Genomic DNA, 23779 nt, shown 5'->3' with positions numbered 1-23779 from the left:
ACATCCAATCAAAGCGTGCAGATTATATTCACTTTTTTAAATTCCTCAAATTTCATAAAACTATATCACATTCCCTTTCTCACTATCTATAGGATGTTGAAGTCACAAAACACTAAAGTAGTGACTGTTAAATGAGCCACTGAAGCCTGTTAGCTGGACAAAAATTATGAAAATTTCAACAACAAAGTGAGAGTATACCTTTTATTTATTTTGAAGAAGACAGAGGTCATATGAACAGACAAGATGAAGAATTAATTTGTACATAAACTGTACAATGACTAACCATCTCTGGCAATAATCCAGTAATTTAAAATACAGTGCTTCGTAGAAGTAGAATTTATGGCAGAGGTGGTCTACAGGATTGCATTAGATTGCACAGGTGTTCCTAATAAAGTGCTTTGTGAGTATATGTTTTGCTGTGAAAGCCAGTCTCGGTAGGTACAGTTAGAGACTCGGAAAGCAGACATGTGAAGCCCCAGCAAAAATCCGAGGTGAATGACACACCATCCACAGCTGTCTTCCCTGGTGTCTCACAAGCTCTCTACTCTGGTCCTCTGGAAACTCTGTAACTAAAGAAAATGTTTTGTTAAGTTTAAAATAGATGTCTTAAATAAAGACTGCATTAAGAAAATAAATAACTATGAGACATATTTTGTCTTTACTTTGATGGTTTTTACATCCACAGATGAACAGTGTAGGAATTGTAGCTTTAATTTTTACTTTTAACTAAAGCTCTCCAACTTTAGTGGACCAGGGATCATTTGACCAATTAAAACAAACTTTAGTCATAATAATATTTGGTGTCAAACTGTTTTCAGTCATTATCTGAAGTCTGTGATCCCAGAGGACTCTATCTCCCCTGGTGATTCTATGCCAGATCTGAACTACAACCTGGACTTTTGCTTTTGGTCTGATTTTTGATAAGTGACACACCTGCTCAGCTGGACTGAGGTCAGATAAATAACAATGCCTTTTGAGTCATTGTTTAATTTCAAATCAAATATGCCAGAGCCAAAACGACCTAAATGTGTCACTGTCTAAACGGTGGACTCTGCTCTCTACTTACCAGCTGCGGGTTTCACCGCGCTGTTTCCAGGTTATCCTGTTGTAGTCATAGGTTGAGTTTATGCATCAGACTACCTGTCAAATAGGGGCACATGGCATGTATTATATTATTTACAACATTTCTTTACTTTGTAGTCTGCATGCACAAACACATCGCTGGTAATGTACACATTTGTGAGCTTAATAAATCTAAAATGCATTTCAAAACAGCCATAATCTTTACATATCTGACTGCAGAGGGTCCAGTTGACTCACTTCTACCATGAATGTAAACATTTCACACAGCAAATATCCATATTAAGTACAAAACAGCTGATAATAATAAAGGAGTAACGTTAGCATACAACAGTTTGCTAGCTAGTTAGTTTACTAGCTTATTACTAGCTACTAGCTAGTTTACCTACAAAACAATTAACATTGGTAGCGTTGGTTATCTTCTGAAGCTAACAGTTAACTACACTGGTGGGCAGGTAAATAGTTTAAACCATGTTTAGAGACGTTTAACTCCCTAAAGTCATGCACACAACAAGACCACAAACACATAAAGTTGCACTTAACGTTAAATGACTGCAGCGGCTCAAGTGCGTCTCGGTGCGTTTACTTTGAAAATTCCTGGGTTGGTCCCGCCGCCTCTTTTTTCCTTTGACATAGTTTCATCTCCAAAGTGTATAAAAGAAGTTAGGAATTATGCCATTTAAGCTTTTTGCTTATTTATTTATTTATGTATTTATTTAGTAGAGCTCTACTTAGATGGACCGCTGCAGCCGACACGCTTCAAAACGCGCAACTTTTACTTTGAAGGCGAGTTGTCCCTGTTTCCGGCTCTCGACTTCCTGTTTCAATTCTCATTGTACTAATTTGGATGATGGAACAAGCGTACACTTTAGCGCACTAAATTGCATTGCACGTCTTAGGACAATGAAAAAATACTCCCCAAAATGGGATTTTACATTATACAACGTGAACAACTGCAAATGAATTATAGTTCATGCACGGAACCCATGACCTGTGTAAAGATTGCTACACTATGACTCATCCAAACAGTCTCATGTTGTGAAGATTACTACACATAAAATATGTCACTGTTGTAATTTTCCATTTTTTGATTTGCTACGAACAGGGAAATATGGTTCAGAATGAGGCATGGGGAATTTTTTCCCTAATGTCCAGGCTTTTGTCTGCGTTGACAAATTGGGGGCCCTAAAATGATACCCGGGGTGGCCCGGAGGATATGAACACAGTTACCTTTCAGTCAGCTTAATGTTAAAGTGTAAACTCCGCCCCTCTGAAACGCTAACAGTGATGCAATCGTGCACTACCACAGACGCTACGGTCCACCTACTTTTATACGACGTACAGATTGACCAATCACAAGTAACGTTGGGCGGGATTACAGCTAAATGACGGCGTTCTGTTGCAATGAGAAAGCCTCTTTGTGTGTGTCAACGTATATAAGACATTTCTGCCGCAGTTTCTTTCTTTGTAATAATGTCGGCTGAATATGATAATAGGTAAGGAGAACATTAATGCTGATATGATCATTTTCTGTGTTAAAAAATGGATTTACAAGTTAACGTCGGTATGTTTGTCTTGGTTATTGATTACTCCTGGCAATGTAGACATTGAGCGGAGCATCCTGGTGTTTCTGTGCTCGAGTAACGTGAAGGCCCACCGATACCCGGTCTCACACAAACCTTACCGGTTTTGTAAACCATTACGTTGAGCTCAGATGTAAGGTTTTGTTATTTTAAGTTATAAACGTGTATTTTGCCTCCTGAATTTATAGTACACAAACGTGTTTGTAGGAAATAGGAACGATGCCGATCGCCGTAGGTCCTGAACATAGCTGAAACAAAGTAGATGGCAACCGGCGCCTTGGGTAGCACGTGAATGAGCCTGGACTAGGCCTTCCTAAATTCTACTTGTTTCAATGATTCTGTCGTTTGTAGTGTAATATTACATCTGAGTATATTTAAATGTAACATTTCCGGCTTGTCTTACGGTGGATGGGGGTGGACTTTGGAGTTTGCGGTGCATATTTAAAAGTATTTGTTCTATTTGTAGGATGGGCGCACATGGTCGTGCTGGTGCTAACCAGCGGTTTGGACAATGCCGGTAGCGTAGGCCGCTAAATGCTGTTGCTGGAAGCTTTTCCCCTAACATTGCCGTAGGTGAAAGCATACCCTGCCTTCGTGAAACAAACGCCTGGTTAGTGTCGGTATAAAGGAGTTAATAGGTTTCGCTGACTTGACAAGTGTGATAAAAGGCCGCATAAAGACGACCGAGGCCTGTTGGCAGTGACTGTAGCGGGCCGCGGCTTCAACTAGCTAAGCTTTTTCTTTATTCTTACTATCTCGCATTTGCATCGGAGTAACGTCTTAAACCCCATTCTTAATTTGATAAGTTAGACTAAAAAAATAAGTAGCATTTTGTAGACTGTTCGACTTAAATCGATGTGATTAGTTGTGGGCACTATTTCCACAGACTCACTTTAGATTGTTTCAGCCCTGACTGGAGAAACGACCATCTTGAATCTAAGATGTAGAAATGGCGGACTTCCGAAAAGGCGTTTGCCTAGAAGTACCAGGGTAAAAAGACGAATTGATTTTTCTAACGCGTATAGAGGAGGCCAACAATTACTGTTCGTCGTGTTTAGGAGGTGGCATAAAATCGAAAATTGCTAATTAAAAAATGCAGGCGTCTGATAAGAAAGATATTGACAAGAAGAGTGAAGACACAAAGGGGCTGGAAAAGGAATATCCCTCCAAGCAAAGCTGCAAAAGTTGACGCAAAATGGCTTTTGAATTATTTTTTTTGGCTATGAATTTTAAACTGTCATATGGTGCGGAGGAAATCTCCAAGGAATAATACCAATGCCTTGTTTTGTCATTCTCAGAGACAATGGCCCAGAGGGCATGGAGCCAGATGGGATCATTGAGGTGAGTCCCAACTTGCTGCAGTAATTCACATAGAAAACCTTTACAGTATAGTGAATTTCAATCAATTCTTTATTATTGTGTAGAGGATGGAATACTTTATTGTTTATTGTAAGCTTGTGGAAACGCTTCAAACATAGCAGAGTACCTTTCTTTAGAGAAATGAATGCTTAGCTCAGACTCAAATTTGATGCTGACACACTGGTGCTAGCCATGGAACTGATATTAAGGGAAAAATAAATGTATTTAAATTAATAGGCCATTTAGCCAGTCTAATGTGGTGAGGCAATATGCCATGAGTGTCTTAATTTCTTCTGCCATGTTGCTCCTCATTTGGGCCCACCTCCTACAGAGCAACTGGAACCAGATCGTGGACAGTTTTGATGAGATGAACCTGCGCGAGGCTCTGCTCAGGGGAATTTACGCCTATGGTTTTGAGAAGCCTTCCGCTATACAGCAGAGAGCCATTATCCCTTGTATCAAGGGTAAGTAAGGTGCACCTTCAGTAAAGCATTCTGACAGCTTTCTTTGTGTGTGTGCATATGCCTCTACACATGCCTAGAGACTCAATCATTGTAGCTGTTTTCCTCACTGAAAACAGTGGGGTACATGTGTATAGGGCTGCAGCCATTGATAATTTTATATTATGTGAAGTATTCTACCAATAGTCATCGTTGTGATGCTAATGCCTCGTGTAGTGTCCACACTGTGGACTGGATACTTTCTGCTGAGATGATTAAGCATTTGACATGGTGCTATTGTGGTAGGCTAGTTCGGTTTTACATACACTGTACAGAGTTTCTGCTTTGTTTCAGCTTGGACACTTTGTGTTTGTGTCCTCTGGCCTGCCTCTTCTCCCCTTGCTATTTACTCCCTCCATTTTGCAATCCGTGCCATCAAATCACATCTTCATGTCACTTTGTAGTGGGTTTGACCCTTTTTAAATGAAGGGGGGGTGCCAGTCAGTTGCATCTTGACAAATGATTATAAAATGGCCCCTTCAAACATACAAAACAATCAAGCAAGTAGCAATGAAATATGTCACCTGAGCTGTAAGTCTCATTATGGCTGAGAAAATAAGCAGCAAGTGTTGACAAGGAAATTACTTGTTAAAAAGTAATTTTGAGCTGTTTGAATGGGACTTTAAATGGAGTTTGTGGTTGGCAAACCAGCTTTAAAGTGTATTACTGCCTCCTACTGGATAAATTAAAACATCACACCTGCAATTGGTGTAACTTATTTCATGGGGTGCTCATATTATTGTATGTGGCCAAACAATAAATCCACACAAACCAAAACTTGAGATGCATGGATACTTACAGCAAATACTTGAACTGAATGAGCTATCCTTGTTACTTTTAGTAACTTAATCTTGACAATTTAATTACACTGCTGTTTTAATTAAATCCATTGCCAAACCTCCTTACTCATTGTGATCTGCTGTCATACCTTAAAATTATTGTAGTTAGTATGCACATACTTGTCAGTGTCTACTTTGTTACTGGTACAATTTATTCTACTAGCCATTTAAAAAAAAAAAAAAAACAACTTATCAGGGCCAACTGGTGCTGTCAGCTACTTGTTTTAAAAATATTCTGATCTGAGGAAATCACTGAAGCATCACCACCCTAGCAATTGGATCAAGTCGGGTATCAGACCAAGACACTGATCTCTCTGACAAAATATTTCCAGTAAGTTATTCTGTGTTTTGTTCTTTAGGTTATGATGTGATTGCTCAGGCCCAGTCTGGCACTGGGAAGACTGCCACCTTTGCCATTTCCATCCTCCAGCAGATTGATGTGGAGTTGAAAGGCACCCAGGCTCTGGTTCTGGCCCCCACCAGGGAGCTGGCTCAGCAGGTAGACTCTCTTGCACGGAAACCATATTTCTTCTCTTCTTTTTTTTTTTTTTTTTTTTTTAAATCCAAACACATCTTAAAAACATAAGTATTGCACTCAGTGTTCTAGCAGGTTAATGCTTTAGGTAGCTGGTAATCAATTTTAGAGCTGGGTTATCATGTAACACTCTCAGTAGTTCTATAGTTCTGTAGATCATGGTTACAAACATGGCAAGTAAGAGGCCAAGTCTCTTCCCTGCTTTAACTCATGTCGGTACAGCCAATCACATAACTGGATTTTTCATAGAACATGATCAGTTAATTTATTTTATTTGATAGGTACAGAGCACATTAATGAACAGAAGTATAAAATACAAGATGCCGGAGTTGGCTAGAATGCTAATTTATATCCGTAGTCTCAAGGCAGGTAACAAAACAGTAACGATATGCATATACAAATACAGTAGTAGTAGAAAGACAAGATGGATGGATAAGGCCATAGATTAATTTGTTTTTTTCTTTGTAATTTAAACATTGTCACTAATTTTACTTCAAATCTCACTTAAATATCAGTGTTCATGAAAAGGGAAACAGAAACAAAACAGTTAAACAGTTTTTGGTTCCTTCTGCAATATGCAGAGCTTCTAAGATGCCCTGGGCCTCCTACGGCTGGGTAGGAGTTGCTCACTAATCTACAATCATTTGTAAGCTTGTCTTCACTCATTATGCTTGTGGGAAACAGTGCCCTGGTCCAGTTGGTTTTTAGTGTTTGATCAGATCACTGGTTAAGCCTGAGGTGCAGCAATCTGTTGGACTTCTATGTACAGACGAAAACACTGTTTCAGCCCAACAAATTTCAAATGTAGTAATTTGACACTGTAGGCTGCAGTTACAAAATTAAGATGTACACCTCAGACTTTTGTCCATCAAGTATCTGCAGTATTCCAATGCATATGTTCGTTTTTTTTCTTTTTTTTTTTTTGCCTTAGGCAAAACTGCTTTAATGTATTTGACCAAACGTGTGTGTGTGGGGAGGTGGAAAGACCAACTTGTAAAATGTGAAGTTTGTCACCATGAATCAAACCAGCCTTCCAGTTTGGTGCACTTCAGATGGTCAGCATGTTTCACAGCAGCAGGAACAGACTAACATCTGAACACGTAATACTAACTTATGGTGCCAGCTACAGACAATCAGAAAGAACTGCTGTATAATGATGAAACCCATGCGTGTCAGCTGACTCTGTAAACCCTGGTGTTTTTGTTGCTCTGGTTGGCGTTCTGCTGGCTGGAGTCCTCAGGACAGCAGGGATGCAGAGGCATGATCATACATCACTACTTCTGAATACAGCACCCATCACACCTCTGAAAGGGAATCATTAGCTAGTTTTGATACTTGCCTGGGGGGGGGAGGGGGAGGGGGGGGGGGGGGGGGGGGGCTGAGGCTAGAGAACAGCAGACAGAAATAAGCTAATCTTGAGCAGACAAAGCAGTTTTTACACACAATACAATGTATGTAAGTCTCCCACTTCATGCTGTCTGCTCTGGAGTAAGTGAATTTTGGAGGATTGGATCAAAATCTATCAACAGACTGACCACTGACCAATTGGATCACTGGAATTCAGTCATCATTCCTACAGGATCCTGACTTTTCAATAAAGTGACAAGTAAAAAAAAAAAAAAAAAAAAAAATTTTATTGGACAGTAGTAGGGCCATCGCAATAATTGCAACATTGCAATACTGTGCTGTAGACAAGCCATCCACGGTGGGTGACAAGCAACCGCCCTAACCCCATTCTCATGGGTTTTTTTTTTTTTTTTTTTTTGAGGCTAGGCCTTCATGGTTTACACTTAAATGTGTGTGTATTGAATGTTCAGCAGCTCGTCCAGTCTGGTGGCTCCAGAGGATCCTGCCCGCTGCACACTGAGTGCCAGCTAACCTGGCGCCCAGCCCCCATAACAGAGCCAGGCTCGGGGTGAGCTAACGGGGTTGGTGCTGAGCAAAGCATGTTGCCGTGTGTAAAGGTGTTCCCAGTATTACACTGTGTTTGAGCATATACTGATTACTCGCTAAATGCCCCCACCGTTGTTTTGCTTGTTTTTATAGAACTAAAACCCATTTAATTTCGCATATCAGCTCCCACGTTCATCAAAAAACAAACTCATTTGTAAAATAATAAAGCATGTTATCAATACTTAGTCGGATGACGGATGCTACAATCATAGCAAGTGTCTGCTCTGTAGCCGTCTGCTGCAGCAGAGTCCTGCTTTGTGTTGTAATTACACATAATGCTAGCTATTGGTGAGCAGCTGCTCTCATGTCTTCCTCGGTCTCGGTGCTTGTTTTCGGCAGAAACTCACTCGCTCTCTGCCTGCTCAGCCTGCTCTTGGATGGTAGGCGGGGTTTCTCTGGTAGGTGCAGCCTCACTGTCACTGTACACACGCTTGCTCTCTCGATTGCACACTCCCTACGCACTGAGCGTACACATTCCTTACACTACTTGTATAACATGTTTTTACATCTTAATTTTATCTTTTTTAAATCCCCAATGCTTAGGCCCAGCAGGGGTGTCAATACACTGGTGGAAACCCTGCATACGATCTGCCACACCACAAATTTAAAGTTGTTTTCCGTGTTAGTCTGATTATGTGTCAGCCTAATGGAGCATCAGTACCTGACGAACATACCTTGATTGATCTCAAAAGGCGCTAATATCGCATAGACCAGATACCACACTGTTGTACCACCCTGAACCACTACAGGGGAAATTCCTTCACCGCAACAGCCCTGGTCAGTAGAATAACTTTGGCTTCAGGCTTCCATTTCCACTCTGGTTTTAAACCAGAGCTTCTAACAAATGGACGGATCGTTTTACCGCACTTATTGCAGCTTCACTCATTATGTGAAGTTTTTCATTCCTGGTATGATTGCAATCAGAGATTGAATCAGTCAGATGGATGATGAATCAGCATTTTGTTTCCTATTAACTGAAACTATCTCATAGTGCTGTTTACAATGGTTACTGAGGCTAACGTTTTTAACAGCTGAAGAAAACATGTTAATAGAATTGTTTTGTAGTTTTAGTACTTGTGTTCAAAGATCTGTGCTTTTATAGCAGGGTTTAATCTTGTACTTTGACTTGTTAGGATGCCCTTTAGTTTACATTTGGATAACAGATTGTGCTTTTAAAAATATTTACAGAACAGTAATTCATCTAGATACAGGTGTAAGTCAGACCTTGCCAGTTTTTCTGCCTCCTGCTTTGAATTTGTGCATGTCTCTCCATCACCTGACACCTGGGCTGCCTTTGTGTTTCTCTTTCATCCTTAAACTGTTTATTTAAATCTTGAATCAGTTGCACCTTCTTTTTGAATCAGTTCTTTACTTTCTCCTTGTTGTTCTTTCAACACCATTAACGTTACATCCTGCGATTCTTCCTTGCTTCTGTCTGTTCTCTCCCGATTCCTTTACTCACTCTGAAGATGTAAAAAAGCCGTCCTTTAAAGTCTGAGTGAGCATGAAACAGAACTTAAGCTTTATGATAACTACAGTAATTGTGGACAAACACACAGTGGGAATATATCAGCAGTCAAGCTATCCAAACTATCAAGCTACATTACCATAAGGTAAAGCAGCAGTAGCAGATAAACTGGACAGTTAAAATTATGTCAGTTTAACAAACTTAAGCTTCACTGAAAAGCTTTTTTTTAGCTTCTTACTTCATCTTAAGTCTGACCATTGTTGTTTGATGCTGCACATGTCAGTTAATGCCATATGTGATCCTCTGAGCTCTGATTCATTTGTCTGTCTCATGAAAGCAGCTCCAGTCTGCATGCTAGCTTCAGCACAGAGGGGTTTTTTTTTTTTTTTTTTTTAAACATAAACGGGAGCAGGAGCCAGTGGTGGGTTTTTTGGTCCTTGTTAACAGTAACAGCCGTCTGTGTCTCATACAGGGATACAGTGTTCAAACGGAAAACAAAATGAGCGTTCCTAGAAGCTACAAGAAACTGCGGTAGGAAGCCAGTCTGAGCTAGCAGCTGTACAGTAGAGAAAGTTGTGTAAATGTTGTTTCTGAATTTGTGAGTTGGCTAAACGGCATTCCAACAACCTATGACATGCATTGATGAATGTTTACTGCTTTCATGGCCTAACACATGAATCAACAAGTGATATTGTTTCTTTGCCTTTTTTTTTTCTTCTCCAGATCCAGAAGGTGATACTGGCCCTGGGTGACTACATGGGAGCCAGTTGCTATGCCTGTATTGGAGGGACCAGCATCCGCAGTGAAGTCCAGAAGCTGCAGGCTGAAGCCCCTCACATTGTGGTGGGAACCCCCGGCCGTGTCTTTGACATGTTAACTCGCAAAAACCTCTGTAAGTCATCCTGCAGAATTGTGACAAATCTGAGTTGCTTTATGTTACTGAAAGTTTCTCAATTGAATATGGAGGGTTTAGGGGAATAATAACTTGCACAATTTTTAACAATTCCTGCTTCAGATTTAAAATCAGTCACTTCTTACTGAAAAATGCACAGTACCTGTATCAAGGTTATAGTTTGCCTCTGCACACTCGACAAACGTCAGGCCCCCCCCACCCAGTGTAAATACCACTGGGTGGGGTGTGTTTTACTTTGTTGCAGGGCATACAGATTTTTCTAATTGCAAAAACACAACACCATGTATGTTGTGTTCACATGTCGGCTAATTCTGATGTTTTGGAAAAACGTCAGTACTGATCTATTTGTTGCCTGCAACTGTTTGTTTGGATTCTGTCCCTAATAGAGTCCTACATACAGGTGGTTGTGGGCAACAAACAGAACACGTCTTATTTGGTGTGAGATTTGTTTGGCTGGCATGGGAGTAAGAGACAGCCTGAAAGCAGGTGTGTCATGCAAAACAAATATTTGAGAGCAGAAATGATTAGTGTATACAAATTAGGTTATTATAATTCCAATTCTCTATAATTGAATTTCCACAATATTGACTGTCACAATATAAATTAAAGTTGCAATATAGAATTGCATATCTCTAGAGGATTTTGTCCAAATTTAGGCAGTTGCTTGCTGCAATTTTACTCAACTGAACATGATATCCAGCCTTCCAGCTTGGTGCACTTCAGATTGTGAGCTACAAACATTCAGAAAGAACTGCTGTATAATGATGAAACCCATGCGTGTCAGCTGACTCTGTAAACCCCTGGTGGTTTTGTTATTCTGGTTGGCGTTCTGCTGGCTGGAGTCCTCAGGACAGCAGGGATGCAGAGGCATGATCATACATCACTACTTCTGAATACAGCACCCATCACACCTCTGAAAGGGTGTCATTTGCTAGTTTTGACATTAGCATGAGCTGTGTAGCTAATTTGCAGTCCATTTACCATTTGCTTTTCACTTATATGATGCCTTTTCTAATCTTCCCACCACTCAAAGCACTCTTAAACTGCAAGTCACATTCACCCATTCTCTCACACACACACACCAATGGCGGCAAGCTACCATGCATGGTCGAACTGCTGATCTTCCGATTAGTGGACAGCCTGCTCTACCTCCTGAGCTACAGCAACCACTTGCTTGAAATTTCCAGTGTGATTTTAATGTGTAGCACTTTGATTCATACCATATCCAAGCTGCAGGCTTCTACATTGTTTTCATAAAGACCTAAATCTTTCTTTAATCAGCTCTGGAGACTGGCACGGTGAACAGTGCAAGGCAGCACACCCTCACCTCTTAACTGAAGTGTCACCACCAGTGATGCAAACTGGAACTACATCACAAAACAAATTGCAGAACACTGTTACTCAGAATGTATTTTTTTTTTTTTTGATGATGGCAATTAATTGGTTAGCATCCCTTGTATTCTCATATCCAGCCTTTTTAAAATAACACAAGTATGGGTACATAAAACAAACAAGTTTTTTTTTGTTTTTTTGCAGCTTCTAAGTACATCAAAATGTTTGTGCTGGACGAGGCTGACGAGATGCTTAGTCGGGGGTTCAAGGACCAGATCTACGAGATCTTCCAGAAACTGTTAAGCAGCACACAGGTAGGAGTTGATTCACTGCACCAGTTTGGGGCCTTTTGACAGCATGGGAACCTCAACAGATTTTGAAACTGACTTTTAATTAGCTTCAGATGGTTCACTTTGTGCTGTCTGTAACGGGATGTATACGGGGGGCAGCTTTATTTGTATTTCAAATGAGCTGCAAACATCAAGCTAACAACACTAAGTGATTTGAAAATGCCTCATGAATGTAGGGATGCAAGAACTGAAAATGAGTGATCAGGTTTTAACCAGCCCTTGTCTGTTTTAGGTTGTCCTACTCTCAGCCACAATGCCAGCTGATGTTTTGGAGGTCACGAAGAAGTTCATGCGTGAACCTATCCGAATCCTGGTGAAGAAGGAGGAACTGACCCTTGAGGGCATTCGCCAGTTCTACATCAATGTGGAGAAAGAGGTGGAGAAACATTTTCCAGTGTAGTGGATTCAGCAAACTAGACAAGAGGATGAATTTTTACAAGTTTGAATACAGGATGATCAATGTAAATTAGCTACTTGTGGGGGAAAAAGTAGAGGGCAAGGACATGCAGTGTACAGATAATAACTTTCTTGAGCTGGCTGTGTCTGACCTGGTGATTTTCCCTTAGGAGTGGAAGCTGGACACGCTGTGTGACCTGTATGAAACCCTGACTATCACACAAGCTGTCATCTTCATTAACACGAGGAGGAAAGTGGACTGGCTCACTGAGAAGATGCAAGGCAGAGACTTCACTGTCTCTGCTCTGGTAAGATCCTTTACTCACTGTCATACCTGACTAAGGCGTTGCACTAGTGGAAGGATGTACAGTAAAGTCAGCTCAGACAATGTGGACTAGTAGGATAACAATTACAAACTGTAATAATGGGTTTTGTTTTAGCAAAGATTTCAGGGATTAACTTACGTTGTACTTGTGGCAAGTACAACGTGAGTAAATTGATCCTTTGTCTTCTTAGTGGGGTTTTTTTTTTTTTTTTTTTTCCCCATGGCACAGGGTCCTAATCTGGCAGGGATAACCAAAGTATCTCACTCAGCTCTGTTGTGAGCACAAATTTGATTCATGGTAGCGCTGACTTCTAAACAGTTATTCAAATCAGTCTGTTATCTTCACTTAAGTCCTGCTTTATATTTCAGCATGGTGACATGGACCAGAAGGAGAGAGACTTGATCATGAGGGAGTTCCGCTCTGGCTCCAGTCGAGTTCTCATCACCACTGATCTGCTGGTATGTACAGGAACTGCTTTTTACACCAACTTTTGGCTAGATCCAAGATGATCAACAGAGTGCGGACTAATGAGTATGCTGGAAAACACGAGCTGCTGACAGTGTCACAGGCACATCATGTACAGTATTTATATGTACATCTATAGATTCAGCTGTGTCCAAGGTTCCCTCTCCTCCCATCTGTAGTGTTGGTGAAGGACTGAAAGTTCCTTGGTAGAGAAATTTATCTGCCCTCCACTGTGGCTGGGTGTAAGTCTTGACTCACAACTAAATGGCAGATTACACTTAGTCTAGTCCTTTCATGTTATGATTTTATTAACATTTTAGAGGGGGCTTACTGTTGACTGGATGATATTTTTGCACGTATCTTTTGCAGAAATCCCCTACATGTAATCTACTATAAAAAGGTTTAAAGAAGATGTACACATTTCTATAGACACTGAGTCTATTAGTTCACAATCACTTTTGCCCATGTTGACCAACAAACAATACTATCGGAGTGTATGGACTGTTGCATCTTTAATTGCTTTACTTCTGAGCTCTAGTGCACTGAACTGAAATGGTGACTGAGATTAGTCAAATTACTTAATGCTGTGTAACTAATGGCTGCTGGGATCCCCTCCTCAGGCCAGAGGTATTGATGTCCAGCAGGTGTCCCTAGTCATCAACTACGACCTGCCGACCAACAGGGAAAACTACATCCACAGGTAAAAACACAACTGAGGAGTGCCAAGAATCAAGTTACAAATTATTTTGAGCAATAAAACTGTTGTATGGAATTATTTTTAAAAGAAAACACTGTAGCACTTGGATGACAAACTAATCCATCAAATACAGTGACTGAAATTCAGTGTTTGGTTTGTCAGATGTAACACTGCTTCCACTTAACTACTCAAATACCTATTCCTGTCATTTCAAATAGTTTTTCATGCTAGTGTTCATGCAAGTTTGTAAACATTGTTGATGTCATTATTACAATTTTGATGTTGACATGTACACATACAACTGTCCTCAGTTGTTTGACAGGAAATATAAGAAGCTTTCACATCTTTATCTCCCATCCTGTATGACACCTGAACACGAGTTTTCCCAATTACTCTTGCTGCTGAGCCACTAAATGTTCTTTGCCCAGTGAAACTGAATTCTTTGTCCTGTCAGGATTGGTCGGGGTGGTCGTTTTGGCCGAAAGGGAGTAGCCATCAACATGGTGACTGAGGATGACAAGCGAACCCTGAGGGACATTGAGACGTTCTACAACACCACGATCGAGGAGATGCCCATGAATGTGGCCGATCTTATCTAGAAGAATCCACACGCCCTTCGTCCACCCCCGCCCCCCACATTTTAGAAGTCAAACCTTGTTTCTTATGTGATCTGAATTTTAAGAACTTCCTTTGGCTAAATTCCACCCTGACTTAACCCTCTACATTGTAAGGAAAGGAAGACTGCAGCCATCATTCCTTCCTAACCTCTGAAATAGTTTTTTGGTCGTCTCGATTGGAAGAATGAATTGCTGATCTGCTTTATTTGCTCGCCATAGTCTCATTACTTCATATCGGCACCTAAATTCCTCCTGCAGCTAATCCCTTGCCTTCAAAATTTGAAGCATTCATTTGGATATTTCCACATCGATGTTTTGCAAACTAAGGACTTAACCATAAAATAAGTTTTTAACTGGTTCCCACGAGTGCAAAACATAACCTTGTTTCCAAAAGCACATTTAAAAGCCATTAAAGTTGATAATGGAAGGGGGGGGGGGAGGCAAAAAAAGATACTAGCAATGGCTTGATCTGTTGGCAAATGCTTAACATTAAATCAATAACTTGGCTCAATGAGTAACATGAACGATGCAAACACAGATGACTGAGGCTTTTGTGAAATGTGGGTGTGATTTGCACCTGTGCAATGTCACCAGCTGCTGCAGTTCTGGTGACTGATAGATGTGAGTACTTAAGACCGCAGTTTTGGACTCAAGTCAACAATGATCTAAATGAAATAGGAAGTGCTGCATTTGACCAACCAGTGTTAAAACAATTTTCAGTGTACTTACACAGCCTATAACACACATCCATGATCATGTTAAGAACAGATTTTGGGGGTTAGAGTACACAGGGCATATTCAATAAAGACCTGTATAGTAAAATCCATCATGAATGAGTTGTTTACCATTTTGATCCTTCTGTTTCTTTTTTTTTTTTTTTTTTTTTAATGCTATTGTACATACTGCTTGACTTGTACCATCAGTTGCTCATTAGCATTCAGTTGAAGACTGACTGGTGGCCGCAGACGTTTGGAGGCAAACAACGGTGAGTTCTAAAGAAACTTTGCCTCTCGACCCCGACGACCTGGTTGGATCTTCATCTCTGACATTCTTTTAGATTTTATTTTTAAATGAAATATTGGATTTTTGATAAGGTGGTGGTAACTTTTTGTAACCTACCTCGTCAAAATGTTGGGGGAGGGGGGCGTCTGACATAAAAGGACCAAACTACAGATAATTACGTATATAGAGGTTATATCCCCTCCCCAACCACCTGCCCCCAAATCTCTCTTCATCTCTCTGTCTGACTCTTTAAATGCTTGTCATCATGGGGTGTGGTGTCTGGTTTAGGAGAACAGTCATGTTTTGGGGTGTATGGTCAGTGCTATTTTTTAAAATGAATTTATGGAATTGTTAACCTTTTTGAGACAGAAACCGTGTATCAAGTTTTCTACATTGGATTCTGTATAGTATTTATTTTAATGGTCTTAAAAAATAAAGGTTGCTCCTTTAACTGTAATCTGGCCTCTGCATTGTTGAGTATCATGAAAGTTTTTATGGCCAAATCCTGTGTATTAAATTGATTTACACAACCTACAAGGGGAGCGGCGATAGGCTCCTGCAGATGGCAGAGCTCTTCCGAAACCGCAACACTGCAGTTTGGTCCAACTGCCGGCGTGGACAGACGAACAACTACCATCGCAGGTGTAGTAATTCAAATTTTTACTTATCCCACACAGTATCATCGTCTAGGTGAAGGAGTAATTATGGATCCGTCTAAATACCCACACTTGCAGTCTTTAGCACTTCAGTCCACATTCATGCAGCACCAGGTAGTAAGCATGTGTGTCCTGAGTCTAAAATATACCAACACACTACACTTAACTCACACTTCGGCCCAATCCAAATGTCCACACTAACGGACTTTGAGGCGCGTTCCCGCGAGATCCGCGAGGGCTTAGGGTTGTCCCACTGTCAAATCGTCAAGTACGTGAGGGTTCCCTCGCAGACTTTTTGAGCCCTTTATGCAGAGTTTCTGTAAATCCGTATTTCTGCAGACTTTGGCCCAATCCCAAACTAGCCAATATCTCCCTGCCCTATCCACTATCCCTCCATTTGCGCGTTCATGTGGAGGTTTGTCATATTAAGGGCCGTCCCAATGAAATTAGCGCGGAGTATAAATGGACTGTGAAACCATTAAATAGCAACTCTGCATCGGTGCAGGTTTACGATAATCCTAACAGGAAGTGCACGTGCAACAGGAGAATGGAGGAAACAACATATACACATGTGAGTGTTCCATCTTTCTACTTTGTCACGCATTTAGATCAAGCACACGTATCTTTGTTTCCCTCACGCTAACATTAGAGTCTCAAACAAAATCTCAGAATGTAGTGTGAAAAAATAAAACAAAAATGAGAATATCACTTTTTCCCGAAGGTCGCTTGATTTGTAGAAAACCCACAAATGCCTCTATGCATGCATCGCCTACATAAAAATGAATTTAAAAATGTCAAATTTACCTCATATCTCATTCTCATAAACTGTGAAACAGTATAACAGCCGTGCAAGCACGGCGTCTATCCGTTGCGATGGTAACGGGTGCTTCCTTGTTTCGGTAGAGTGGCATTGGGCGTCCCATAATTTGGCTGTTCATTTATACCATGGCTGCAGTCGAATAGTGCATTTTGCTTAGGAAGGTTCCCAATTGCGTGAAATGACCCGGAAGTATCTAAGTGGCAGCCATGATAAGAGCTGGTCGAATTCTCTAAATTCTAAGGAAAGGTGCGTCAATGTTTCCCTTCTAATCTCCCTGAACATAGGGGTACACTTGACCATCCTTTATGACGGGAAAGAAGATAATTCCGTCCCACAATTCCTTGCGGCAGCAAGCGACGCACCATTCACAAACTCACGATTAAACCCACATTACACATCCACAGCGGTCCGTGTATCCTCCGTCGAAAGCTGTGTTCAGCTTGTTTGATACAGGATAAACAAATATTCAATGCATTTCGTTTTTCGTGTGAAGGTGTTTACTGAGTTGTATGGTGGTTCTTAAGCTGTTATATGCACAGGCTAATAACAGATCATAATCGGCATATTAACCATAACACAGAAGTCTGTCTTTCAAGAAAAAGGGATATGAGACGTTTTTTGTTAGATGATGTTTTTAATTCATCATGTTTGAAACTTAAGAATGATGATATGTACAGTAGTAACATGTTCTGCCTATCTTTCATACATTTAACTTTTATTTTCATACAATAATTGGGATTCAGGAGGGTGAGTGTGAGCAAGCATTCTCAGTGTGATAATTTTGTTTCTGTTTTGAGGCTGGTAGCTTATAGTCCTTTTTTAACTTAAATTCTGACCTTGGTAAGTAATATTTTTCACCGTGTTGTGCACGTTTATATAGCCTGCATGAAACAACACGGTAAGAACGACCGGGGCGAAGTATCTAAGATGCGCTTTTTGTAGTCCATCTTCAGAACATTGTAGTTTCACCACAGCAGACCACGTCAATAACATCCGCCGTCGCATAATTACGTAGCACAGTGTAAGTGGATTCGGACTCTCAACACCACAGTTGTCTTTTCCTAAGTCCATGGGTGCTTTTCATTACGCTAACGTGTCTCCCCGTTTCCCTCACCCGCGTCTCTTCCTCGCGTCTTAGCTCATCCCAGCAAGGATGAGAGAGAGAGATGCGAGGACGGAGGAATTGAATTTATCAAACGGGACGTCCTCGCACACTCCAGCGTCATTTTGAGGAGACGACAAGTTGTCATGACGCACTTCACTGCTTTGGCAATGTAGATTTCTGATCTGCCATGCCAATAAAGCTTATTTGAATTTGAATTTGAATTTGAGTGTCACATATTTGGTACCTTAAGGTAGAAATAAAACAGGAATCATTAGGCAAGTTTGACCCAGTTTCTTCATAACACCTACAATGTTTTAACTCAATTGAATTGAATATTTTAACATACTGATGATGAGACACGTATGTTGCTGGATGAACTTCTTAAACACATCAACTTCATATGATACCCACACATTTCATGATTGAAGTGCCTCAGATTTTTCTGGAAATAGAAAAGGATAAAAGGCAACAAAAACAACACCAAAATGGAACATCAAAAAAACTTCATAGAACTGAACATCGAATAGCAAAAACTTTAAAGAGTAGGTTACACTAAAAAAAAAAATATATAGCTTAAGACTGATAAGAGACAAGAGTCATAATGTCTGTACAGCAAAAGCATTTTTTAAATTAATAAATTTGCTGATATTGCAAATGAAAAATCAGCAGCGTAAGCCTATAGCTTACTCCTTAAAATTTTACTCAAGGTGTAAACATCTCTATTTAGCCCCTGTACCCAAGTGGATACTTGCATATATACGGTGCATATGCATTTTTCATTGGATTCAGTACATAATAATTATTTAATCATCATGGGCCAATTGATGCATTTATTAACATTTGTTTGATATTTGATATGAAACATGAAGCTTCACTGTCATCAGTTGTTAAAAGGAGAATCTTTACCATTTATTTTAGATTCCTGAGGGCTTATTGGGGCATTTACCTTACTGAGGAAGAATACTATAAAACAGCTCTGAGCAGTATAGTGGTGTCCCATCATTCATTGCCAACAGAGTCAAGTACTCCAAGTATGTTGCAAAAGTGTTGTGGATAAGAACCACTTTCTTACGCTTGCTGAGGTTGATGAGTTCAGCTCTCCATACTTCAGGAGATTGAGACACAGGTACAGGATCATCGCTTGCCTCATCAGCTTGCGTTGCTGTCATCAGCTTGTGTTGACCTGGCTTTATTGGGCACCTTCAAATTAAGTAAGAAATCAAAAGGCTATTGAAAAATCTAAAAGGGATGTTTACTTTCAATATCAGGTTTAGAGGTAATTCCAATAATGTAGGCAAAAGATCATTTGTATACTCATCATTCCAATCAGTTTCCACCATATATTAACACTGTTTACCACAAAGAGCACTTTTTTCAGTTCAATTCAATTTTATTTACATAACACCAAATCGTAACAAAAGTTATCTCAGGGCACTTTTCACATAGAGTAGGTCTAGACCGTACTGTTAAATTTACAGAGACCCAACAATTCTCCCATGAGCAAGCACTTGGTGACAGCGGCAAGGAAAAACTCCCCTTTAACGGGAAGAAACCTCAAGCAGAACCAGGCTCTAGTTGGGCAGCCATTTGCCTTGACCGGCAGAGAGGGGAGAGAAAAAAGGAGGAAGGGGGAGAGGGGAAAATGTTTTATGGTACAATTTATGGTATATACTTTACTGGAACACCATTAGTTGGCCCACAAGAACATGTGTGACATTGTAAATCGGAAATAATTAGGTTGTACATCGGGTTATAATCTAAAGCATTACTAAGTACTTGTCTTAAAAGAGGACCAATTTTGGCTAGCAGGACTGATTTCCTACTCTTTTAATATGTGTCCCCTATACATTTTACTCATGTCCAACTGAAATCATATCTGATCCCCCTTTTTGTAGTCACAAATAATATCAAAATGATTTTGAATGTATTCACTGACTCCACTAGAGGGAGACATTGTTCTTTCTTCATTATGGCATGCTAATTAAGTTAATTGGCAGGGGGATCACAGTCTGAAAGCATCACAAATAGGAGGAAAATCTCCTTCATATCAAATATCATACAGGACAATCAGGAAGCATTTTGATTTGGTAGAACCTTTACATTTAGCATCATGAGAGCAAACAGGAGCCTAGCCTTGGAGCTCCATCCCAAAGTAAACAATCAACCACATTATGAGAATGTCTTCAAACACTAGATAGAGCTCTTCCCCAACATAAACACATATGGTCACAGTCACATATTACCATGGAGAACAAAATACATAAAAAATGATTTCTTTTCTCCTTTCTGTCACATCAGACAGATCCTTTGTGAAACTTAATGAGTGTTTTTATATTGACAGTTTTTGACGCATTTCCAGAACAGATCTAGTGTTGATCTTGTAACATGCTTATTTTTTGTCCTGTTCCTGTTCTCTTCGTCTTTCAAGTTCACTCACAACGTCAATGTCCTCTTTCACTTTCAAGGAAGTTTATTTTGTGAATGTGGATAACTTAACATTTAACATATTTGTTCAGTTACCCTTTGACATATGTCAGCGTTGTTCATGTTTTATTCTGCCTCATCTTGTATAATTGGGATATTGCTTTCATTTCTTTCACTTGTTAATATGAATCATCCTTTTGATCTTCAGTGGAAAAACTTTATGTTTTTCAACATGATGATGTCTTGTTTAGCATTCCCATCTGTACAACTTTGCTGAATTTGGTTACCATGAAATATTACATTTAAGAGATATGGCAGTTAATAGGTAGTATGGTGGTGTTTCACTAATGGCCACATGGTGGGGCTATTGGTGCCGTGCTTCATTATGCCCTGCACATTCTCATGGAGAATTTGTATACCAAGTTTCATTTTATTAAAGACAACAGAACTGTAGAAATATCATTTTATAATATTACAGTAGCACCCCGAGGGTACAATTGTATCAAATGTTACACAATTGCGCAGCGTGGCTGTATGTACATCATTCCCAAACTTGGTGTCATTCCAGTTAAGTCCATCAATTCAATTCAATTCAATTTAGTTTTTATTTATATATTGCAAAATCATAACATAAGTTATCTCAGGGCACTTTTCACATAGAGCAGGTCTAGACTGTACTCTGAATTTTACAGAAACCCAGCATTCCCCCATGAGCAAGCACTTGGCAACAGCGGCAAGGAAACACTCCCCTTTGACGGGAAGAAACCTCAAGCAGAACTGGGCTCTAGGTGGGCGGCCATCTGCCTTGACTGGTTGGGTTGAGAGAGAAAGAGGGAGGAGGGAGACGGGAGAGGGGAGAAGGGAGAGAGGAGAGAGAGACACAGAGATGCATAACAACATAACAACAATAATAGTAGAAATATGATTAATAATAATAGGCTCTCTCTCAGTCCCCAGCACAAAAGCTGTCCAACTTTTTTGTGTTAAAATAAACTGCTATAAATAAAATATGTGCACACTAAAAAAAAAAAGTATGCTCTTACAGTAGTTACACAAGTGTATTAGAAATCAGCAGTTACAATAAAAGCAAAAATGAAAGTAATAATTGAGTAAAATGAATATCCACTGAAACAAAATTTAATGTAGAAAAAAAAATACACATTAAGTAAAGATTTTCATGTTGTAAGGCTACTTATTCAATGCAGTCCCTCCATAAAAGTATACAAGAATATTACAAATAACAATTCAACACCATAACGTACCTATAAGAGTACCATGGGGCACAGTCAGTACACAGACACACAGTGGCACACTCTCTCTCAGTCCCCTGCAGCAAGTCAGAAAATATGCAAGTGAGGGAAAATCTCCGACAGATTTAACAGAAGTAACAGCCATTTTTGCTGACCAAAACCAGTGGAAAAACTCAAAAACATGTTAGCAATGATCTGTCTTTACATTTCCATACAGTTTAAGCTGGAATAAATTACTTTTAAACGTGCTAGTTACCCAAGGGAAAGAGAGCATCACAACACATCTTATCAGCACAAAAGTTGTCCAACTTTTGCCAGGAATTTCTAGCTACGTCATTCATGGGTCATTTGTTAAATTTTGAGGTTGGCAATACACAGAAATTTTAACTTTATGGCAGAGAATATTGCACATAGGTTTTGAGAATGTTCACCAAAATAAAAATAACATGAACAACATATTGACTCGGCCGCAACAGGCATGGTCCAGAGGAGCTAGTGCCAGACCCTGATCCAAAGGACCCTGTAAGACTAGAAAGTACAAAAACTCCGGGGAAGAAGCCAAGTTAGTAACATACATTAATGGTACATGAATAAATACTGATGGAGAGGGGGAGGGGGAGAGAGCTCAGTGGTCCGGCAGTCTAGGCCTACAGCAGCATAACTAAGGGCTGGTCCAAGGCAAGCCTGGCTGGCCCTAACTATAAGCTTTATCAAAAAGTAAAGTTTTAAGCCTCCTCTTTAATGTAGAGAGGGTGTCTGCCCCCCAGACCGAATCTGGAAGATGGTTCCACAGGAGAGTGGCCTGATAGCTGAAGGATCTGCCTCCCATTCTACTTTTGGTGACTCAGGGAACCACAAGTAAGCCTGCATTCTGGAAATGCAGTATTCTAGTGGGATAATAGGGTTTTATGAGCTCTTTAAGATATGATGGTGCCTGACCATTAAGGGCCTTGTAGGTGAGGATTTTAAATTCTATTCTGGATTTTACAGGTAGCCAATGCAGTAAAGCTAAAATGGGAGAAATATGATCTCTCTTCCTAGTTTTGGTCAGTACACGTGCAGCTACATTCTGGGCCAGCTGGAAAGTCTTTAGAGACTTGTCAGGGCAGCCTGATAATAAGGAATTGCAATAATCCAGCCTAGAAGTAACAAATGCGTAGACTAGTTTTCTGCATCTTTTTGAGGCAGGATGTGCCTGATTTTTGCGATATTACATAGGTGGAAAAAGGCAGTCCTTGAAATTTGTCTCGGTCTGGGGGGCAGACCCCCTCTCTACTTTGAGAGTAGGCTTAAAACTTTGCTTTTTGATAAAGCTTATAGTTAGGGCCAGCCCTTAGTTATGCTGCTTTAGGCCTAGACTGCTCTCATAATGCACTGAGCTCCTCTCTCCTCTTCCTCCTCTCCATCTGTATGCATTCATGTACCATTAATGCATGTTACTAACTTGGCTTCTTCCCCGGAGTCTTTGTGCTTTCTCGTCTCACAGGATGAGGTATTTCGACCCCCTGCATTGGCTTCCTGTAAAATCTGGAATCCAGGTTATGGACAGCATGGCACCATCTAAAAGGGAAATAAACAGGCTTTCCAACAGTATAAGATTTATTGCTAAGAAGCTTTGTTACAACAAAGAAATAATCTACCAAACACAAATTTCCTTACTTTTTGTGCTAAGTTTATATGATATTGTATAATATAGTTAGGTAAAATAAATTTTCAGTTATCAAAAACTGAAAAATAATGTAAAAAGAAAGAAATTTTCAGGGATCAAGTAATAGGTTAACAACATACAGCTTTTCTGCTGCAATGGAAGTAAATAAAACCATGAAAGTTGATTCAAACAATTCCGACGGGTGTCCCAACTTTAGCTGATGACTTCCAAACCCTCTGTCTGTATAAAAGCATGGAGGAAGAAGCATGATGGTCTGGGGCTCTTTTGCTGGATCCAGAGTTCGTGACTTGCAAAGAGTGACTGGCATCCTGGACTAAAAGGACTACCCCAGCATCTTGCAGAGCCATGCAGTACCCTCTGGTCTACACCTAGCTGGTCAGGGGTACATCCTACAGCAAGATAATGATCCAATAAAACCTCCAGGCTGTCAGAAATACTGT

The 23779-nt window shown here is 40.2% G+C and overlaps 1 protein-coding gene, 1 long non-coding RNA gene and 2 other non-coding genes across 5 annotated transcripts; 3 read left to right on the top strand and 1 right to left on the bottom strand.

The window, feature by feature from the left end:
- Nucleotides 1-187: 187 nt before the first annotated feature.
- Nucleotides 188-2402, bottom strand: LOC122973427. Its single transcript, XR_006400016.1, has 2 exons — nt 1067-2402; nt 188-569 (listed from the first exon to the last, which is right to left on the bottom strand). It is a non-coding gene; the product is annotated as an uncharacterized LOC122973427 (long non-coding RNA).
- Nucleotides 2403-2487: 85 nt separating this feature from the next.
- eif4a1a (eukaryotic translation initiation factor 4A1A) lies at nt 2488-15239 on the top strand. Of its 2 annotated transcripts, none has more exons than XM_044340915.1 (11): nt 2488-2576; nt 3962-4004; nt 4354-4486; nt 5721-5860; nt 10041-10209; nt 11767-11876; nt 12145-12288; nt 12479-12616; nt 13003-13092; nt 13720-13799; nt 14251-15239. In XM_044340915.1, the coding sequence occupies exons 1-11, from the start codon at nt 2554-2556 to the stop codon at nt 14393-14395; spliced, it is 1215 nt and encodes a 404-aa protein (XP_044196850.1). In that variant the 5' UTR covers nt 2488-2553; the 3' UTR covers nt 14396-15239. The 2 variants fall into 2 exon arrangements, with proteins under 2 accessions (XP_044196850.1, XP_044196849.1); XM_044340914.1 differs by lacking the exon at nt 2488-2576 and adding an exon at nt 3598-3653.
- Nucleotides 7045-7184, top strand: LOC122974564. The gene has a single exon (XR_006400416.1). It is a non-coding gene; the product is annotated as a small nucleolar RNA SNORD10 (small nucleolar RNA).
- LOC122974565 lies at nt 10987-11127 on the top strand. Its single transcript, XR_006400417.1, has one exon. It is a non-coding gene; the product is annotated as a small nucleolar RNA SNORD10 (small nucleolar RNA).
- Nucleotides 15240-23779: the final 8540 nt, after the last annotated feature.

Source organism: Thunnus albacares, chromosome 22 (assembly GCF_914725855.1).
Source record: "Thunnus albacares chromosome 22, fThuAlb1.1, whole genome shotgun sequence".
In the NCBI taxonomy this organism is placed as follows: Eukaryota; Metazoa; Chordata; class Actinopteri; order Scombriformes; family Scombridae; genus Thunnus; species Thunnus albacares.
This window is presented reverse-complemented; position numbering and strand designations above follow the sequence as displayed.

What these genes read in the sequence shown, in the direction of transcription:
- eif4a1a (XM_044340914.1), top strand. Translation starts at nt 3,613, where the DNA reads ATGGCGGACTTCCGAAAAGGCGTTTGCCTAGAAGTACCAGG. An exon ending in CATTATCCCTTGTATCAAGG is followed by an intron (nt 4,487 to 5,720) that starts GTAAGTAAGGTG and finishes TTTGTTCTTTAG; the next exon opens with GTTATGATGTGATTGCTCAG. An exon ending in AACTGTTAAGCAGCACACAG is followed by an intron (nt 11,877 to 12,144) that starts GTAGGAGTTGAT and finishes TGTCTGTTTTAG; the next exon opens with GTTGTCCTACTCTCAGCCAC.